At 35.2% G+C, this 20,017-nt stretch overlaps 1 protein-coding gene across 3 annotated transcripts; it reads right to left on the bottom strand.

The window, feature by feature from the left end:
• Positions 1–12,960: 12,960 nt before the first annotated feature.
• Positions 12,961–19,580, bottom strand: LOC122293444 (1-acyl-sn-glycerol-3-phosphate acyltransferase PLS1-like). Of its 3 annotated transcripts, XM_043102023.1 has the most exons (11): positions 19,423–19,580; positions 18,716–18,838; positions 17,888–17,930; positions 17,382–17,455; positions 16,843–16,902; positions 16,552–16,629; positions 16,239–16,397; positions 15,948–16,073; positions 15,512–15,604; positions 15,313–15,402; positions 12,961–13,368 (listed from the first exon to the last, which is right to left on the bottom strand). In XM_043102023.1, exons 1-11 carry the CDS (start codon positions 19,501–19,503, stop codon positions 13,165–13,167), a joined length of 1,131 nt encoding a protein of 376 aa, XP_042957957.1. In that variant the 5' UTR covers positions 19,504–19,580; the 3' UTR covers positions 12,961–13,164. The 3 variants fall into 3 exon arrangements, with proteins under 3 accessions (XP_042957957.1, XP_042957959.1, XP_042957958.1); XM_043102025.1 differs by lacking the exon at positions 15,512–15,604; XM_043102024.1 differs by lacking the exon at positions 16,843–16,902.
• Between the last annotated feature and the right edge of the window lie 437 nt (positions 19,581–20,017).

The raw sequence follows: 20,017 nt of genomic DNA, 5'->3' as shown, positions 1-20,017 counted from the left end.
TCAATAGTAGTATTATATAACTTAAACCGCATTAAAATCTATAAACTAGTATATAAAACATGATCAAAGATATGTATATCTACAAAAAATCCTCAACATCAACATTACTAGGAAGGAAACAATGTATTGCAAATGCTTTCCAACCAATCACTTGGAATATATAAAACCAACAAAGTTATCATTGACTATAAATTTGCAAAGCTGGAGAACATTGACATAGATTTGGTACCTACTCAAACCATTCTAAGTATGGTTTTCCAAGTTGACAAAATCTTCTTCTAGCAAACATTCAATTTGTCTTGTCAATTTTTTTCCCTCTTTAGATATTTGATCTCTAAATATCTATCCTACTCACCCTCGGAATTGATATCTAAATAAATATTGACATGTTCTATTTTAATTCATAAAGCAATTTCTGTAGTGGATTGACAAGCAACAAGCAATACGTATGAAGGCCCCTCAAGCAATACTGGCCATTACTTCTTTCACAGGAAATTCCTGTTCCTTTTGCACAGGATGCAAGTCAGACCCATAAAGAAATTAGTTGAGATTTTCCTTCGCTCCATAACAAGCCAACATATTGACAGATCATCTAGCTGCTTTAACTTCGGTAACACGTACAGGATTTGCACAGGTCAATGTAAAAGGATGCAATTTGTTTCCTTTCTAATGAATGACAATTTGAGAAAGGGAAAGAGGGAAAGTTCTACGTACTATCATTAATGTAAAGAAAGACAATATCAGAGCTCTATCCTTTTCCGTCGTCTGATTGTTTTCTTTTAAACAAGCTCATTATGAGTATTTCAACATCATTACTACAGACCAAAAAACCTTTGAAAACAAAATACCAAGGCTAAATCAGTTTGTGTAAAACGAAACGAAAGAATACAACAACAGAAAAATAAAAATAACAAAACAGAAAAATCATTACCAAATCAATAGACCACAATGTGTATGAAGGCCCCTCAGATCTAGCAGTAGTGACGGACGGAGACCTCAACAGCCGGTTTTGTCCACGCCGGCGACTTTCAGACGACGTTTTCAGGCCACGGCAGTATGCGATCTTCTCTCTGCTTCAGATGAGGGTGAAAAACGAAACCAGCTTCCCAACATTTCGATTTCCCTCTCTTTTTCTGCTTTTTCTGCTCTTTTTTTTTATAATATTAAAATATTAGCTGACGTGTACTGACACGTCAGCCGATGTCGCACCCGTTCCGCAAAACCGGTTGTATGTAGTAGTACTGTTAATTTAATGTAGGATATAATTGTATATAATATCAAATACATAATACATTGTTCAAAGCATGCATAAAGGAAATCCATATTATTTCAACAAGATGCAGGAAACAGTATACACTTCATCATGTAGCATGCATGCACGCACCCACCATATATATATATATATATATATATCATGAATGCATGTGATGTGGTAGCAAAGATTATTCTTAGTGAAATTAATTAATTCATATTTGCTTTAGCAGCAGCAACAACAATGAGAGCTCTTTTTATTGAATTTACAGCAATCTTCCATGCACACGGATCCACTAGATAAAAAGGAAGAGCAATAACACTACGTATTGTACATTTTGTTAGAATTGTTAGCATGATCTGTCATTTTTATTCATTATTCATTTCTGTAATCTATATATAGCAGCATACATCGTGCACGCAGTACATAGCATTTTGGAATATAATTCAGTTATTTCAATTGCTCCTCTAGTTCACCTTCTTCCCTGAGCCATTGTAAATATGGTATCAAGAGCATGACACCTCCAACCTCCGATACAAATTCAGACCCTGAAAACGTCAATTCAAATATGCCAAACACAAATTCCCATATCCCAAACAATCCTGCCATCAATCCCCATCATCCAGCCAGTCCCTATTTCATCCAACCAGGAGAAGGAGCTTCATCTCCTCTTGTTCCAAATCTCCTCAACACAGTAAATTGTCACCTGGGCCAGAACCATGTGGCGAGCCTTGAACATTAAAAACAAACTAGGATTTATCGATGGCACAATTCTTAAGCCTATAAATGCCTTTGATCCTCTCCTTGCTCCTTGGAAACGATGTAACGATATGATAATTGCCTAGATCCAACATTCTGTTGGTCCAGAACATAGATCAAGCATTGCTCACGCCAATACAGCTACACAGGTCTGGAATGACCTTCGTGAACGATTCTCAATCCAGAATGCACCACGCATTTTCCAACTATCCAAATCGATCTCTTCTCTCCTGTAGGAGGATGACTCTGTAAGCCAATATTATAACAAACTCAAATGTTTTTGGGATGAGTTGGATATCTATGAGCCCATGCCTATATGAATGTGTGGTTCTGACAATATGCACACCAACACAAAGTCATGCAGTTTCTCATGGGTCTCCATGACTCATTTGATTCAATACACGCTCAAATACTACTCCAAGATCCACTCCCTGCATTAAATCGAGTCCTCTTAGTTGTTCAATAGGAGGAACGACGCCGACAACTTCACTCTTCCCCAGCACCTCTTGCTATGGCTACCAGAGGACCGGACAATCGCATCTCATCGTCAGCTTGCAAGGATCGCCTATTCTGTTCGAATTGTAACATTCCTGGACACTCTTTGGAACGTTGTTTCAAAGCCAACCCAAACCTTCTTGTGTGCTCTCACTGCCGCATATCAGGGCATACCAAAGAGAAATGTTACAAACTCAATGGTTTTCCTCCTAGCCATAAGAATAGCTCTAAATTTAAATCCTATGCTAATCAATCTACTCTTGAACAGGAGCAACTCAGCCATGGACCACCTATTACTCAAGAGCAGTATAGTCACCTGCTTGCTTTGCTTCAATCTCCCCAACTCCTTACCGTTGCCTCTGCAGCCAATACTACCAGCACCTCAAATTCTCTTGTGTCTGGTAAATCATTTTGCAATTTAACTCACTCAAAACACATTGTCACAGCCACTAACACCTCTTGGATCATAGACACCAGAGCTACAGACCACATGATCTATAGCCCCAATCTCTTTTCTCACAATATCACTCCTATTTCACACACCATCAAGCTTCCAAACGGATCCACCACACAAGCTACTTATATTGGTAATGTTCGGCTTACCCCATCTTTACTTCTTAGAAATGTTTTGTGATTACCTTAATTTTCTTTTAATCTCATTTCAGCTAAATCATTAGCTACTCACTCTCATTGTTGTCTCATTTTTTTCTCAAATCTATGTTACATCCAGGACCTTTCATCCTGGACGACGATTGGAATGGAAAGGTGCTTAATGGCTTATACCACCTCCAACTTTCAAGACCGCATCCAACAACTTTATCTCCTTTTTTTACTACATTTCCTTATAGTTCTGTGAACATTTCCAATGCTTCAAAATTTGATGAGTTTACATTGTGGCATTATCGTTTTGGGCATAGTTCCATGACCAAGCACATTTTAAATGACATACTCAAAGATAGTTCTAAAGCTTTGGCATCTTCAAAACATCCGTGTGAAATTTGTCCCATTGAAAAACAGCATCGATTACCATTTCCACTATCTGAAATCGCTACTAGCAAACTATTTGATTTAATCTCTGTAGACATATGGGGGCCTAGTCAAACTCAAGCTTACAATGGTGCCAAATATTTCCTCACAATAGTCGATCAATTCACTAGATGTAACTGGCTCTACATGCTATCATCCAAATCAAAAGCTCAGCAATCACTTCAAAATTTATTTTCCCTGTGGCAACTCAATTTAACACCCAGATAAAAATAATTCAATCCGATAATGGAGTTGAATTCAATAGGCCATCTTTTTATCAATCCAAAGGCACCTTACAGCAACTCCCCTACGTAGCTATGCCCCAACAAAATGCATTAGCTGAACATAAACATCAGCATATCTTTAACGTTGCCAAAGCCTTAAAATTCCAGTCAGGCCTTCCATTATAATACTGGACAGATTTCATCACCACTGCCATTAACATTATCAATAGAACACCACTCCCCCATTCTTCACTACAAAACTCCATTCGAATTACTTTTTAACAAAAAACCATCATATTCGCATTTTAAAGTCTTCGGCTGCCTATGCTATGCCTCCACACTTCCCTCTTCTCGCACCAAATTTGGCCCATGAACAAAAAAATGCCTATTCCTTGGCTACCCTTATGGAGTCAAAGGATACAAACTACTAGACCTCCAATTCAAACAGATATTCTTTTCACGCGATGTCGTGTTTCATGAAAACATTTTCCTGATGACACAACCAACAACCACATCCATCTCAGATTTTTCCACACACTCAAACCCCACCCTTCCTATTGACTCCACCCCTATTCCATTTTCCATCGACCCTTACATTCCGAATTCAATTTCAGACATATCTCCCTCCCCTATGGACACCACATCTGACCCATCCCACTCCAACAACACTACCAATACACTTCCCTCTACTCCAAGACTTTCCACTCACATATGTAAAGCCCCCGCCTACCTCACAGACTTCCATTGTAATCAAGCCATTACACACACCTCATTCCAGTCGGCATCCAAGCAGAAAGGGAGTGGCGATTCTCATATCCAAAATTCAAAGGTACATTTCCGTCTCTCATCTGTTATTTCATATCGCTCACTCTCACCATCTTTTAAAGCTTTCACCACCTCCATCTCTACCTACACGGAACCCACCTCATATACTCAAGCCATCAAACACCCTATATGGCGTGAAGCAATGCTATGGGAGCTCACTGCACTTGAGCTTAATGAAACATGGTCCATAGTTGATCTCCCTCCCAACAAGAAGCCGATAGCATGCAAATAGATTTATAAATATAAATTCAAAGTCGATGGGTTTGTTGAACGAGCCAAAGCTCGTTTGGTTGCAAAGGGGTTCACTCAACGTGAAGTAATCGACTTCCATGATATGTTTTCTTCGGTTGCCAAATTGGTTTCTATTCGCTGTCTTCTTGCTGTGGCAGTCATCAAAGGCTGGGATCTTCAGCAACTAGATGTCAACAATGTTTTTCTCTACGGCGAGCTGGATGAAGAATTATATATGAAGCCTCTCCCTAGTCATTCAGAGGCAAAAAACAACAAAGTATGTCGTCTGTACAAAAGTCTCTATGGCTTACGTCAAGCTTCTCGCCAATGGAACAACAAATTATCCTCATCTTTGGCTGAATTTGGCTTCAAACAGTCCAAAGCCGATTATAGCTTGTTCACAAAACTCACCACAGACTCCTTTGTTGCCTTCCTCATATATGTCGACGATATCATCCTTCTTAGCTCAAACACTGCTTCCAGTGATGCTGTCAAGGTTTTTTTTTTGGCAACCAAGTTCAAGATTAAAACACTCGGCTGGTATCCAACTCTGTCAGCACAAGTATGCACTCGACACCCTAGCTGAAACTGGGTTACTTGCTGCTAAACCTTCCCCCCTCTCTATGGAACCCAATCTCAAACTAACAAAGGATGATGGTGATCTTTTTCATGACCCAGCTTTGTATTGCAGACTAGTTGGGAAGCTAATATATCTCACCAACACGAGACCTGACCTCAACTATAGTGTGAATCTACTCAGCTAGTTCATGGCAACACCACGGGTTCCTCACTATCATGCCATTTTAAAAGTCCTTTGATACATTAAGGCCACCCCTGGTCAAGGCCTATACTTTCCTGCATCTTCAAAAATAGAACTCGTTGCATACTTTGATGTAAACTAGGGAAATTGCCCAGGCACACGTCGATCAACAACTGGTTTTTGCGTGTTTCTTAGTCATTCCCTAATATCCTGGAAATCGAAGAAATAGAGTACTATCTCAAGATCCTTCGCCGAGTCTGAATACTGAGCTATGGCAACCGTCTCTTGTGAACTCACATGGCTCCGCTACTTTCTCCATGACTTATGCATTTCCATCACCAAGCTTGCCACCTTGTATTGCGACAACATGGCAGCCTTGCACATTGCTACAAACCCAGTGTTTCATGAATGCACGAAACACATCAAACTTGACTATCATCTCGTTTGCAAAAAAATATCAGCTAGTCAAATATCCACTGCACATGTTCCATCTGCAAGTCAGCTAGTAGATTTGTTCACTAAACCAATACATTCTCCCACGTTCAACAAGTTGTTATTCAAGACGGGAGTAATCAACATTTACTCTCCATCTTGCGGGGGGTATTGAACTCAAAACAACCTTCCATGCACACGGATCCACTAGATAAAACGGAAGAGCAGTAACACTATGCATTGTACATTTTGTTAGAATTGTTAGCATGATCTGTCATTTTTATTTATTATTCATTTCTGCAATCTATATATAGCAGCACACATCGTGCATGCAGTACATAGCATTTTGGAATATAATTCAATTATTTCAATTGCGCCTCTGGTTCACCTTCTTCCTAGAGCCACTGTTAATACTTTTTGGCAGCTTTGTATATTCAATAAAGATATGGCCAAAGGCAATCACGATGGCCAATCCACCAGCTAATACATCCCCACACAACACAGACACAAACAAGTAATGTAGACCTGTAATATTATAATTTTTATATATATTAGCATAGATCATTAACAAAATAAAAAAGATAGAGAATTGTAGATTAGCCGGAAAAAAAAATAAGCAAAAGAATGACATCTTGAGTAATTTTTATTGAGCAATTTCATTATAAGAAAAATTTATTTTAACATAAGTCATTTTGATAGAAAATAACTAGCTACAAATAAGTAGTTTTTTTTAGTAAAAATTTGTTCAAACGTTTTAAATTCAAATGCAGAATAATGCTCGAACATTGTAGAGTAATGTTCAAATGCTATATTAGTAATACTTATTATGCAAACACTATAAGAAAAATGGTCTTTTACAACACTCAAAATAGTCGCAAAAAACCCCAAATATCGCTAGAAATACTTATTCCCAGCAATTTCTACTGCGTCGGACGTTAGTCACAATTGTATATTTACTTTTAAATTTTTTCAGCGATATAGAAATTTCACTATAAAAAAGCCGCTATTTACAGCGATTTTAGCCACTGCAATTACCAAAGAATTCGCCATAATTATACTTCCATCTTAGTTGTAAATCGCTGATTTAAAAAATTTACAGCGTCATAAAATTGCCTTAAATAACGTAAAAATCGCTAGAAATAAATATGAATTAGTTTCAACGAATGTAAATGACACTATGTATAGGTATAATTATTTGCATAGTTGTGTATTACATTGGAAATAATTTTATTCCCAGCGTGATACAGCGCTGAAAATAGCTCTGCATGGTTTGACTGGATACAATTAGCATCAGCGTATGTTGCACTGAAAATAAATTTTGTGAACAGTTCCACTCCAACCCAGTGGTGTGTGTTGTGCTGCAAGTAAATTTTTTTTTTTTCTGTTGGGATCAAAACCAACGGTGATATAGTGCTGGAAATAAATTTCCAGCTTCATTCATTTTAGCAGCGATTGGAGTGGCGCTGCAAATAATATATAATTCCTACTGCGCCATACGTTTGCTTCAATCAAATTTTTGGGTACCTAATTGAATAGGCTGCTCCACTCACTCACAATTTTCTCAAATACTACAATAGTGCATATCTATCATAACCAAAAACATACATTCATCCAAATATAACTTGGCATTTAACAACCATACTAATCATCCAATAAAACATTGTACTAAATCTTTTACCAAACAGATACATTGGCATGGTGCATTAATGGAAGGTAGTGAACTATAAATCGGAGCAACTAATATGATTTGTCACTAGTTACATATGGATAGTATCTTTCTCACACTCTCAATAAACACAGAATTGTCAGCAGGTTCAGATGGTATGGAAGCGTAGATCATTATTGAAGACACCTTGGTGGCTAGAACATCCACAACTTTGCTGCACTGAAAACCATACAAACCATAGGTATACCCCTGACACTCTTCTGCATCGTGCAAACAAAGATCCAGCTGTTTGGAACATAAAAATTGAATTTTCAGGATCGTATAAAACATTGTAATATAGAAAAAGCGCATTATATACATATTATCATTTTGGTACACAACCTCTGCATATTTACTCTCAGCTCCAAAAGGCAAAAGCCCCTGAACTCGATCTAGCTACTTGTCTGGAGGGAAAGTGAGACCAAAGATGAGACTTCCAACTTTTACCAAACAGATAGTGCTCAGCATACTAGAGTAAAATTTAAACTATATTCTATAAACAAGTACTACCTCAAATAAACGAGTACTACTATACTTATATGTGATTGGTTAAACCAAGCTGTCTTAAAGTATATCTTATTTTGATTTCCCTTTCCCTCTAGCCTGTGTGAGAAGTCTGGACCTAGGAAAATATCGGTGAGGGAGGTTTCCCTAAATGCTACTCTATAAGCATAGACATAAGCAAACACACATTTCATATTTTTTACTAAGTAGTGAGAAGTTCTTTAATTTATAAACAGCTTTTTAACCCAGAGGATATTGTTTTGTAATTACCATTAAAGTCCTTGTAGATTGTCACTATTCTTGAAACTATCCCTTATCTAAAGACCTTTGGATTATTCAGTTGCAGACATTAGTGGCTGATTTCCAAAAATATGAACTTTTTTGTATAGTTCTTAAAAGTAGCCTTTTAAGAGCATTTTTTTCATTTTTAGTTTCATCATAGACATGTTTGTTGTCTCCAATCTCTAGCACAAAAATATTTAGAAATTTTTGTTGCAGAAAGTTGTGTTGAAGTTGGACTAGAACAATGACAAAGAAGAACAGAAGGGGTTGAAATTAGTTTCCAGGGTTATAGGTATAGACTCAAAACAAATTTTCAGCAGTTATAGTTTTGTTAATGAATTAAGATAATGAAACAGCTTGGTCTTGCCAGTGGGTTTCAAGATTTATTTTAAGATTAAATCAACCAATTTTTAGGAGAAATAAAATAGTATTTCTATTGTTTTGCCCCAATCTATATAAGCTCTAAATAGGAGCTATCAAACTGGCCTATATCTGACTTGGGTATTTTGATTACAAAAAGTTATAAGTATTCACTTTTCCTATAACCTATCTAATTCTGCTTTGTTCAACAACATTTGTAGGCATTGATTCAATCAACCATCAACATGTTTGAAAAAAAAAAGGACCACTATCTATCACAATACCTACCTTGGGTAGCTTTCTAAGATGGTTGACAGCAAATAATCGTAGTCAATATTAGTGATGTAACTAGAATTTGATTAATTTAATGTAGCTGAGGAAGACAACCGGAGCAGCTAAGGTCAACAAGGGCAAGTTACTCGACGCCTACATCCATATATATATATATATATATTTACTCTCAGAGGGGGAAAATGTAATCTGGTGTCAATCAGGAAGCAGCAGTAAGAAATTAACCCCAAAAATCAGTAAAACACATTGTATACGTCCACGCCAGACAAGCTTTCACAACCAGTTAGGAAAAATTTTATTCTACAAGCCAAAAATGCACATTTTTTAGAAAGCAACGAGTGGGGATAAAGGCCAATTAGTTGATAACCTAAGATGGAGGCAGAGAAAATGGGTTTCGTATGCTCTCGGGAACAATGGGTCACAAGAACTGCAGAAGGACAAACCAAATAAGTTCAAATTTTGAGTGGCTTAACAACTTCGGGTGGGTGGATTTGCAGGTATGCGAAAATGGTATTGAAAGAAAATCGGCTTGGGTGTGGGAGTCGGGATGGCGAAGGAGGAAAATAGAAGAGAGGGGAAAATAAAACTTGGCTAATTTTCACGCGTGAGCTTGTTGCGAAGAAGGGACCCCCGTCGCGACATTATTTTTCTAATTGCAGTGATGTAGATCATTGCTTTTAGTTTAATAATCGGCGCAAAAACTAAAATTAGGCCCACGCGTGACCTTAGTGTAAAAACAGAGCGGCGAGAATTAAATTGCTACTGATAATCAATATTAGGAGCAATTTCATTTAGAATAGTCTTAAAATCACCGATTTAGACCCTTTTTCTTGTAGTGAAAATGCATTTAGAATTTTCTAATCTTTTGTGGCAGTTCCACCAAAAATCACTTTTAGTATAAGTTTTTTTTTGGGTCACAAATTTAAAATAAAAAATAAAAAATCAAATTTGTTATGGCATAGGTGGAGTAATATTATTTTGCTAGGTTATATTATATCTAATCATTTTTACGTACTTTTTGCACACTTCATTCATATCATTAGTCAAAACAGTTATTTTATATTAAAAAGAAATGATGCAGCTAATCACAATTATGGAATACATAACGAATACGCAAACTGCATATAAAATTTTTATATTTTTCTTATGTTTCATGATCTATAATTAGGGTAGCTAAATTTTGTTGTCTTACAATTAGTGGACGGGCCTCCATCTGGAATTTCTAGCTTGCCCTCAAATGTACCCTCAACTTGGAACCCTTCCAGCATTGCATCCTGCAAGTATCATTTCAACATGGTACAAGATCATGGCCGTGGAAACTATAAGTTAAGATTTCATGAACAATAAAACATGATGATCATAATATCTAAGTCATACGTTTTCCACAAATCTATCTTTGCACCATTGGGCAATATCACCGTCAGATTCTGGCAGTTCTTTCATCGAATATCGTTTTATGTAAATCTTAACCTACAAAGATGTGAAATAGTAACTGGGACTACTAGATCTATAAATTAAAATACACATTTACAATCTAACGTGACTCAACATCAAACATAGATATATAAATTTTTTATAATTTAACGTATTATATTAAATTACATTATAATAAAAAGAATTACACAATCAGACGATATCTCGTATCGATCAAGACACGTTACTAATTACTTTCGTGTCTCTTTCTCATATATCTTTTCCAACATTTTTCAAGCCAGCCAGATAAAAGAAACTAACGTGTCATGTGGAAGACCAAATCCCAGATAAAACAAACTAAACAAAACCAAATCACAAAAGAATCGATATTGGGAGACCAAGTTGTACCTCTGAGATGCTCGAGCAGAGTCATAAGGGCCAACCCATCAGGCAAAGCTTTACGAACTCCATTAACGTACAGTATCGCCTTCTCTCTCGCCTTTTCCAGCTCATCCACCTAATTCTTCAACGACCCCATTTTCTTAGTATCAGACGGGAATGGTTAGTATTTCTATATACGCAGTTCGCAGTGTTTGATCAGGAATTTATAATTTCTCTTTTGTTTGGGGTGGGTTTTCACTTTTCAAGAAAACAAAATCTGACGCTATAAGAATCTTCAACAGGTGGACCTTCAAACTTTTCGTTTGGGTACGGAATCTGAGTTGATAACAATGAAGAATTTCTGCCTTTCTATAGAATTTCAACTGTTTTTGCGAGTAGAACTTAGAAGAAGACATGGATCTTTTGATGGCTAAAGACGGCAAAAGTAAGGAACTCTGGGTACCATTTTGCATCTCCATGGGATTTCATGTTGGCCAAAGTCAATGGTAATCGTAACCTCGAACTCTAAATTGTGTTGATCATTCATGTCACGTGTTATATATTATTCGTATTAGCTTTTGAATATTCATTTGAGTTTTGCTACATACAAGTACAGTCGCGTACTAATCTATATACCAATACTGATTTATTCATACTTAAAATTTAAATTAATACTGTTTTCAATAAAATTTTCTTTTTGACCAATCACATCATATTGGTGCACAGATTAGTGCACAATTGTGCTTGCAACTATATTATTCTTATTCATTTATTAGAATTTATTTTAGTTTTGCCTTTGGATTGGCAGAGATAAAAAGGCTCTATTTTTCGTTATATAAAGACAAACGACACCAATTTTTCCTATTTCAGAGTCATCCTGGCACTCAAAATCTTTGGGTATTCTAATTTTAAGGAAATATAATAATGGCTATCATATTTGGAAAATGTAATATTATATTTTGTCTTGAATTTTTTAAAATTTTGTCATTTGCAAGGTTGATTGATGTGATACATTTTACTTGTCGAGTATTGTTACATATAATCATGAAATGTATAAATATCATATAGTTATTTTAAAACTATTAAAAAATTAATTTTTTTTATGTGAGTTTCAAATTTTTTTCTTTTTTTAAAATAATTACACAGCGCTTACAAACTCACAACTATAAATATTATTTCTTTTCTCGATTGTATCAGATTTTAATTAGTATCACATTTCCGACTACTTATAATTAAGAAAGAGTTTTGACGCTCGTGTGAGAAAAAGTATTAGAATATAAACTAAATGATGATTAAGCTTGTGAGCCAATGAACGTTTAGTTATGGAGGAGCTCAATATTCCAGTTGCTTCTATAAAAGGAAAAAAAGTTACCTATGTGAAGTGGGAGTTGCCGACAAGGGGTATGGTTAAATTGAATGTTGATGGTGGGGCTCGTTGTAATCCGGGTGAGGCAGGGGGTGGGGGTATTATTCGAGACTCTAATGGTAGAGTTATTGCTGGGTTTGCACATCATTATGGGATTGCTACAAACACGGTTGCGGAATGTCGTGAGTTGCTAGATGGGTTAAGGCTTTGCAAAAATCTAGGTTTACAAAATGTTTTGGTAGAATCTGATTCTTCAGTTATCATGAATTGGCTTGCTTCTGGAATATGTAGACTTTGGTTTCTTTGGAATTTTTGGGAAGAGATAAAGGAGTTATCTAGGGAGATTAATGCTCGGTTTCGACATGTGTTTCGAGAAGCTAATATGGTTGCGGATTTTTTAGCGAAGAAGGGGACGTTTGGGGATAATACAGATTTTGTAGGGTTGGATTTTGAGTTTGTAAGACTTAGAGGTTTGATTCGTATGGATAGGTTGGGAATGGTTGTTATTAGAGAGAAGTGATTTTTTTTTCAGAGGTTGTGTATCTAAGGTATTCCTCCGCCAAAAGTGAGGGTTTCTTAATAATATTTGGGGTAGGGATCCCTCATGTACATGGGCTCCTGACTTTTTTGACAAAAAAAAAAAAAAGTATCCTATTTATCATTAATTTAATGTAAGATATAATTGTATATATTATCAAATACATAATAAATTGTTCAAAGCATACATAAAGGAAATCCATATTATTTCAACAAGATGCAGGAAAATGTATACACTTGATCATGTGGCATGCATGCCATATATATATATATCATGCATGCATGTGATGTGGTAGCAAAGATTATTCTTAGTGCAATTAATTAATTCATATTTGCTTTAGCAGCAGCAGCAATGAGAGCTCTTTTTGGCAGCTTTGTGTATTCAAAGAAGATATCGCCAAAGGCAACCACCATGGCCAATCCACCAGCTAAAATGGCATTTCCTTTCCATGTGGATAGTAGGGAAAATGCTTGGCAGAATTTGTACATCCCCACGCAACACAGACACAAACAAGTAATGTAGACCTGTAATATTATAATTTTTATATATATATTAGCATAGATCATTAACAAAAGAAAAAAGATAGAGAATTGTAGATTAGCCGGGGAAAAAAAATAAGCAAAAGAATGAAATCTTAAGTAATTTTTATTGAGCAATTTCATTATAAGAAAATAAAATGAGCATTTGTGACGAGAATAAATTCATTTTAACAGAAACTAGTCATTTTAATAAAAAATAATTAGTCATAAATAAACAATTTTCTTATAATAAAAAATCATTCAGACATATGAATTCAAATGCACGTAGAATAATGCTCAAACATTGTAGAGTAATGTTCAAACGTTATATCAATAATATTTATCAAGCAATTGCATTTAGACGTATTTTCTTTAAGACAAGTAAAAGTTTCTTTGGACGTAAATAGAAATAAGTTTGAACATATTTTATAATAAAAATTTCTACTCATCATCATTTTTTTCATCATCCCTAACATAATATCTTACCATTTGAATGCTAGAAAGAATTTTCGAATCTTTTGTGCCAGTTCTGCCAAAAATCACTTTTTAGTATAAGTGGAGCAATATTATTTTTCTCATTTATGCTATATTAAGCCTAGGCCTGCACAGTGACCCGGTCCGATCAGATTTGGGCCTGATCCGATCCAAACCACGCATGAGGCAGCATCAACCCGAACCGACCCGAACCATGGATTTTCGGGTCGGGTCGAGCCCGTTCTTCTTTCTTTCGATCAGTTCACCTTCTTATTTGATTTGCAGACCCACGCAGCCATGCTTTGCATACTCTGCCTCTCGCACATCGTCCGTCCCTCATTTCCCTCTTCCTCCTACTCCTCCCCTCCCAAAATTCCATTCGCATGGCACACCTCCACGCTGGTAGTATTTGAAATGACCAAAAGGCCATAAATTGTAATTTTGTATCTTTTCTCCCCCGTGACCCAGCCTTCCTCGACAAACAACTTCATTTCAAAACAAAACTCTGCTTTCACCCTTCGTTCGACGACGAGGTTTGGACGACGGCCACTCCTTCAGCTTGCCGCAAGCCATCACTCGACGGCGACTTCCTCATTCGACGACATTCGTTCTTCAAACCAAAAAAACCCCCCACTCCAAGGCTAGGTCTCTCGACGGCGATTTCCTCAATCCCCACCAAAGCATCACTCGACGGCGACGACGGAGAGTTCTTCAGTCTGGAGTAATCTGGAATTTTGTTGTTACTTAGTTCCAGAGGAATAGCCACCCCTCTGGTTTCAGATAAGCCAGAATCCATTTTAGCATTGTTTCCCACTTGCCTCAATGTTATCTCAACCTCATCATGGCCAACATCCCTCCTCTCAACTGTTTCCATCTCCACAAAATCAATATACAACTGGTTCCATCCCTGTCTCCCTTGAGATCAGGTTTTTCTTCATTTGGGTCGTAAGGAAGATCAAAAGGGTTTCGCCTTGGCAACAAAATAGACGGTGCCAAACCAGGTAGATCATAGGAATCATAAGGGAGATCAAAAGGATTGTGTCTTGTCGTTGAAATGGGTGGTACATTCAAATGGGTGGTGAATGACAACGATGAACGGCTGTTAGGGTTTGAGGATAAGACTGAGAGTGGGATTGATCGGGTCATCGGTTTCGACCGATAATTGTTTGTAATTAACCGTGATTGGGATTGATCCGATGAACCCGACTTTAGTCGGGTGGTCCCATGTCGGGTCTGTCGGATGGATCGGGTCCAAGCTTTTTATGCACAGCCCTAATTAAGCCACTTTTACATACTTTTTGCACGCTCCACTCATGTAATTCGTCAAAACAGTTATTTTATATTAAAAAAAGTAATGCAGCTAATCAGAATAATAGAATACATAATGAATACGTAAAAGTGTCTGCATATAAAATTTTTATATTTTTCTTATGTTTCATGATCTATTATTAGGGTAGCTAAATTTTGTTATCTTACAAGTAGTGACTTCAAGGATGGGCCTCCATCGGGAATTTCCAGCTTGCCCCCAAATGTACCCTTAGCTCGGAACTCTTCCAGCATTGCATCCTGCAAGTATCATTTCAACATGGTACAAGATCATGATGGCTGTGGAAATTATAAGTTAAGATTTCATATTGAACAATAAAACATGATGATCATGATATCTAAGTCATACCTTTTCCACAAATCTATCTTTGCACCATTGGGCAATATCACCGTTAGATTCTGGCAATTCTTTCATCGAATATCGTTTTATGTAAATCTTAACCTACAAAGATGTGAAATAGTAACGGGAGTTCTAGATCTATAAACTAAAGTACACATTTACAACCTAATGTGACTCAACATTAAACATAGATATATAGAAATTTTACAATTTAACGTATTATATCAAATCACGTCAGATCATAAGTTTATTAATTTTATACGATTTCTTTGCAGACTAAACATTTCTTTTCATATATTTTACATTTAAGAAGTGTCTGGTCTACGCAAAGATGTTACATAAATGAAGTTACAAACTGACTTGATTTGATATAAAACCTTTTATAATAAAAAGAATTTCACAATCCGACGATATCTTGTATCGATCAAGACATGTTACTAATTACCTCAGAAGGTTGCCTTTCAAATATTCTCACCAAGGAAGGAATTGCTTGGCCTTTGGGAACAGCCAAGGTAACATCATAAACAGCTGGAACAAAGGATCGCATATGTTTTACAGCAGCAACAAAACCCTGATAAAAATAACAAAAATTCAACATCTAAAAATTATATTTATATATATATATATGAGTTTGCATGCATGCAATTAATAATTAATAATAATAATTCAGAAAATGAATGAATGGACTCTGATGATCTGATCTCAAAGAAGCATACGATCAAATTAATGAATGAACCTTGGTACGAGGGACAAGGACATTTTTAGGTACAGGCAACCCTCTTGAAGCAGCAAACTCTTGAGCTGCCAAAAGCTTATCTACTGTCATTCGAGTTCCCTCAACAAACATGGTTAGCCAAAATGGCCTGTAAAAATCCTTCAGCCCCTCTAGACTTGACTGCATCGATCCACCAATATCCATCCAGCAATATATATATATATAGGATTTATTAGCAAATAATTAATATACATACCTTGGATTAAACAAATTAAATTCCTAGCTGTAGTAGTACTGCATGTTTATTAATAAATAATGATAAAGCATGTCACACCTTCAAGTGTTGTTCATCTTTTTCCCAGCTTCGATCCAGAAAAATAAACTCAAAGAACCAACTTGCCCAGCCATAGATCTGCACATAGATTTAGCTCCAGTAGTAGTACTCTAGTGGCACTTTAAACGTGATAAATATTTATTATTGAAAAATTCTATTTCTGGCCAGTCGTAGCAAATCAAATCTTATAACCATTTAAATAATGTGGATGATGTACTCGATCTTTTATATATATATATATATATATATATGTGTGTGTGTGCGCGCGCGTGCGCGTGTTTGGAAACTCACCGGAAGATATTTTGAGGATTTCTTCACAACCATTAGTGCACTACGAAGGCAATTGAAACGCTGTAAATATTAGAGCAACATGCATGTAGAGTTAAATAAGGGAAATTAAATCCGGGGGAAGGGATGTATATATATATATATATATATATATTGGTTAATGATATTTATAGTTTTAGAGTGTATAAATTCTACACATTATTTTTATAGAAAAAGGAAAAATGGGTAAAGAGAAAAAACCTATACTTAAAAAAATTATTTTTTTAAATATATAGGAGCGGCCAACCCCACCATTTCTCAAACGAAATACATGAGACTACACAACATAAGACTGTATATAGTATTACTCATATACATGCATTACATAATTATCATGTACAATAATATATATTTAAGCTTACATATTATATATTTAAGAATAATTAATATTACACCAATGTATATATTATAATATACCGTTTGATCAAAGACGTACGTACGTACGAAGAATTGCATGTATTGATGATTTGGCACGCATGAGAATTGCATGTACGTACGTATACCTGAGCTAGAAGCCAAACCAGTAGTATATCGGCATCACATATGTGATTTGGCATGAGAATTGCATGTTCTTTACCTGAAATTACCCAAACCAAAGAATTATTAATAGCATTTTTTTTTTTCAAGAAAGGGATTAAGATTCATGTATTGATTCTTACATTTATCTTATATATATACATGCTTAATTATATACAACTATATACTATATGATTTTTTTATTGGTACCGGGTGATATGCTATATATATATATATGTTTTTTTTATTGGTACTGGGTGTTCGAGATGCTATATATTTTGGAAAATCTAGAATTCTGCTCTATTAATAATGTAATACAAATAATCAAATATACATATTCCCATCAAATTAAACTTTTAAAATAAGTAAAGATTTTATATAGTATCAGAGCAAATATACAGAGATTCTACTCTATTCCTGTGGATAGATCGAGCATGTTTACAACTAGATCATTTGATTAAAGATCGTATAAATGCAAATGCTGCATGCTCACCCATTAATCGATAAGTATCCGCATCATCTGTATATAATTGAACCTGCAAATCGAAGTTATAACTAAGTGTCAAAAACTGCAAAATTGAATTAATAATCCAATAACATGATGAGTACCCAACTATTCATATATAGCCCATTTAAAAATGCTTTAACAATATCTTAGGGGCCGGCCATTTGGATTAAAAAATACTCTCAATCCAATCATCTCATCTCATCTCATTATTATAATTTTTTTAAATTTTTACACAAAATATAATAAATAATTCAGCATTTTAAATCCCAATTCAATATTTTTAAATTTCAAAATAATAATAATATTAAAAAATAATATTCTAATAATATTTTATTCAACTTTCATATATACTGTCCTATCTCACTAGCCAAACAACCCCTAATTAGAGTACCAGTACTGTCGTAGGTTTTACAAAAATAGTAGTGCATGTTGATACATTTACGGGGAGGGTTTTACGGAAAATGTACAAGAAAGTACTGAAAATTTTGTTATACTGTTTATCATATCTCTTAAGACTTTCATTGCCATTACAAATATGAGTAGATTATGATCGATATCAAAATTAAAAACATGCTAAATTCAAATAAAATAAATTATCAAGTTAATTATATGTGACAAGATTCCATCACATGAAGCCATATATATATATATATATAGACGATGATCAGTACGTATATATATATATATATGCATGCATCATGGGCAGATCACTATATATCTACATATAGAAGGAAATTATCAATATCGATCATCACCTTAATTAATTTCATCTTCTAAAACATCTGTTGGATTACCAGCTAGCTATAGCCTTACCTTGATTCCTGACCACCAGTCCATGAGCCAAATGATGTGCAACCACAAAATTTCTGCAACAGCTCCATTGATCCTTCTGAACAAAGTCTTTGATAGAGGTCGAACAATCAGAAAGCAAGTGGCCTGAAAATTTAATATATATTCATGACTCAACAACAACTAATATACACACACATGAGTAATATTATAATAACAAGAAAACTCCAGCTAATTCATCCTTTATTTTTTATATTTTTATGAACTGGCCGGTACACATTTTTGATTATTACAAAGATCGATGGATATTGAGAGTACATAAGCAAACAAAATGAGAGAAAAATGAAACAAGAAATCCAATTACGTACTAATCAATCGAGCCTTGTAATCTAACGTATATAAAAGTCACACGATGTCAGTTTATAAATTTATTTTTATAAATTTTTTTATAACTAAAATATCATGAATTCTAAATGAATTATATATGCATTTGTGCAAAACAGCCCAAATAAATTATCTCATATAAAATAGAGAAAGGAGTAACATGCATAAGTATACATGTAATAAAAATGAAAAACAATTACCTAAAATTAAAAAATGAACATGAGTAGTACTACGAGATCACCAAATTACGTAGTACATAGGCAAGCAAATAATTTAAAAAAAAAAAAAAAAAAACCTGTAAATTTTGTGGAAGTAAGTAAATATATATACAATATATATGTATATACTTGTATGAGATTAACGAGGATGCCTATGCAGATGAATACGATGCCAAATGGAAGGCAACTGGCTGTTTTTGTGGCTTCCATGCTGCATGCATGGATGACCAGCTTGCTGATCAGTCATTCACATATATAGATGATCGATGGAGATCAATCGATCTGCTGTGAAAATATTTATACTACTCTTCATGAGCTACCAAGCTAGCTAGCCATGCATGCAGCTAGCTAGCAGCATTCCGATCACAAACTAACTGTAGATATTAATTAAATTACAGCTTCTGATCAACACACGATCAAGTACTGTACGTACTGCCTAAAGTTCTAACCTTCAAGAGTAGTAATTTTTCTTTTATGTAGTACTCTATATATATATATATATATGTACGTACGTATTTTCATTAATTAAGGGGGCTTGCATATTGCATATAGCCTTGTATATATAGAGCAAGCTTGTGCTTAATTGATCAAGCTAGCTAATTTAAGAGCAACTACTTATACCCTATTCTTTTTAATAATTTCTTGATAATATTAGCCCCTAAATCTGGTTAATATATATCATATATATGCACTTTAATTCAGGGCAATTGGTTTATAGAATGAT

Source organism: Carya illinoinensis, chromosome 14 (assembly GCF_018687715.1).
Source record: "Carya illinoinensis cultivar Pawnee chromosome 14, C.illinoinensisPawnee_v1, whole genome shotgun sequence".
Taxonomy (NCBI): domain Eukaryota; kingdom Viridiplantae; phylum Streptophyta; class Magnoliopsida; order Fagales; family Juglandaceae; genus Carya; species Carya illinoinensis.
This window is presented reverse-complemented; position numbering and strand designations above follow the sequence as displayed.

What these genes read in the sequence shown, in the direction of transcription:
- LOC122293444 (XM_043102023.1), bottom strand. Translation starts at nt 19,503, where the DNA reads ATGGAAGCCACAAAAACAGCCAGTTGCCTTCCATTTGGCATCGTATTC. An exon ending in ACTGGTGGTCAGGAATCAAG is followed by an intron (nt 17,931 to 18,715) that starts GTAAGGCTATAG and finishes TTCGATTTGCAG; the next exon opens with GTTCAATTATATACAGATGA. An exon ending in AAGATAGATTTGTGGAAAAG is followed by an intron (nt 15,403 to 15,511) that starts GTATGACTTAGA and finishes TGATACTTGCAG; the next exon opens with GATGCAATGCTGGAAGAGTT.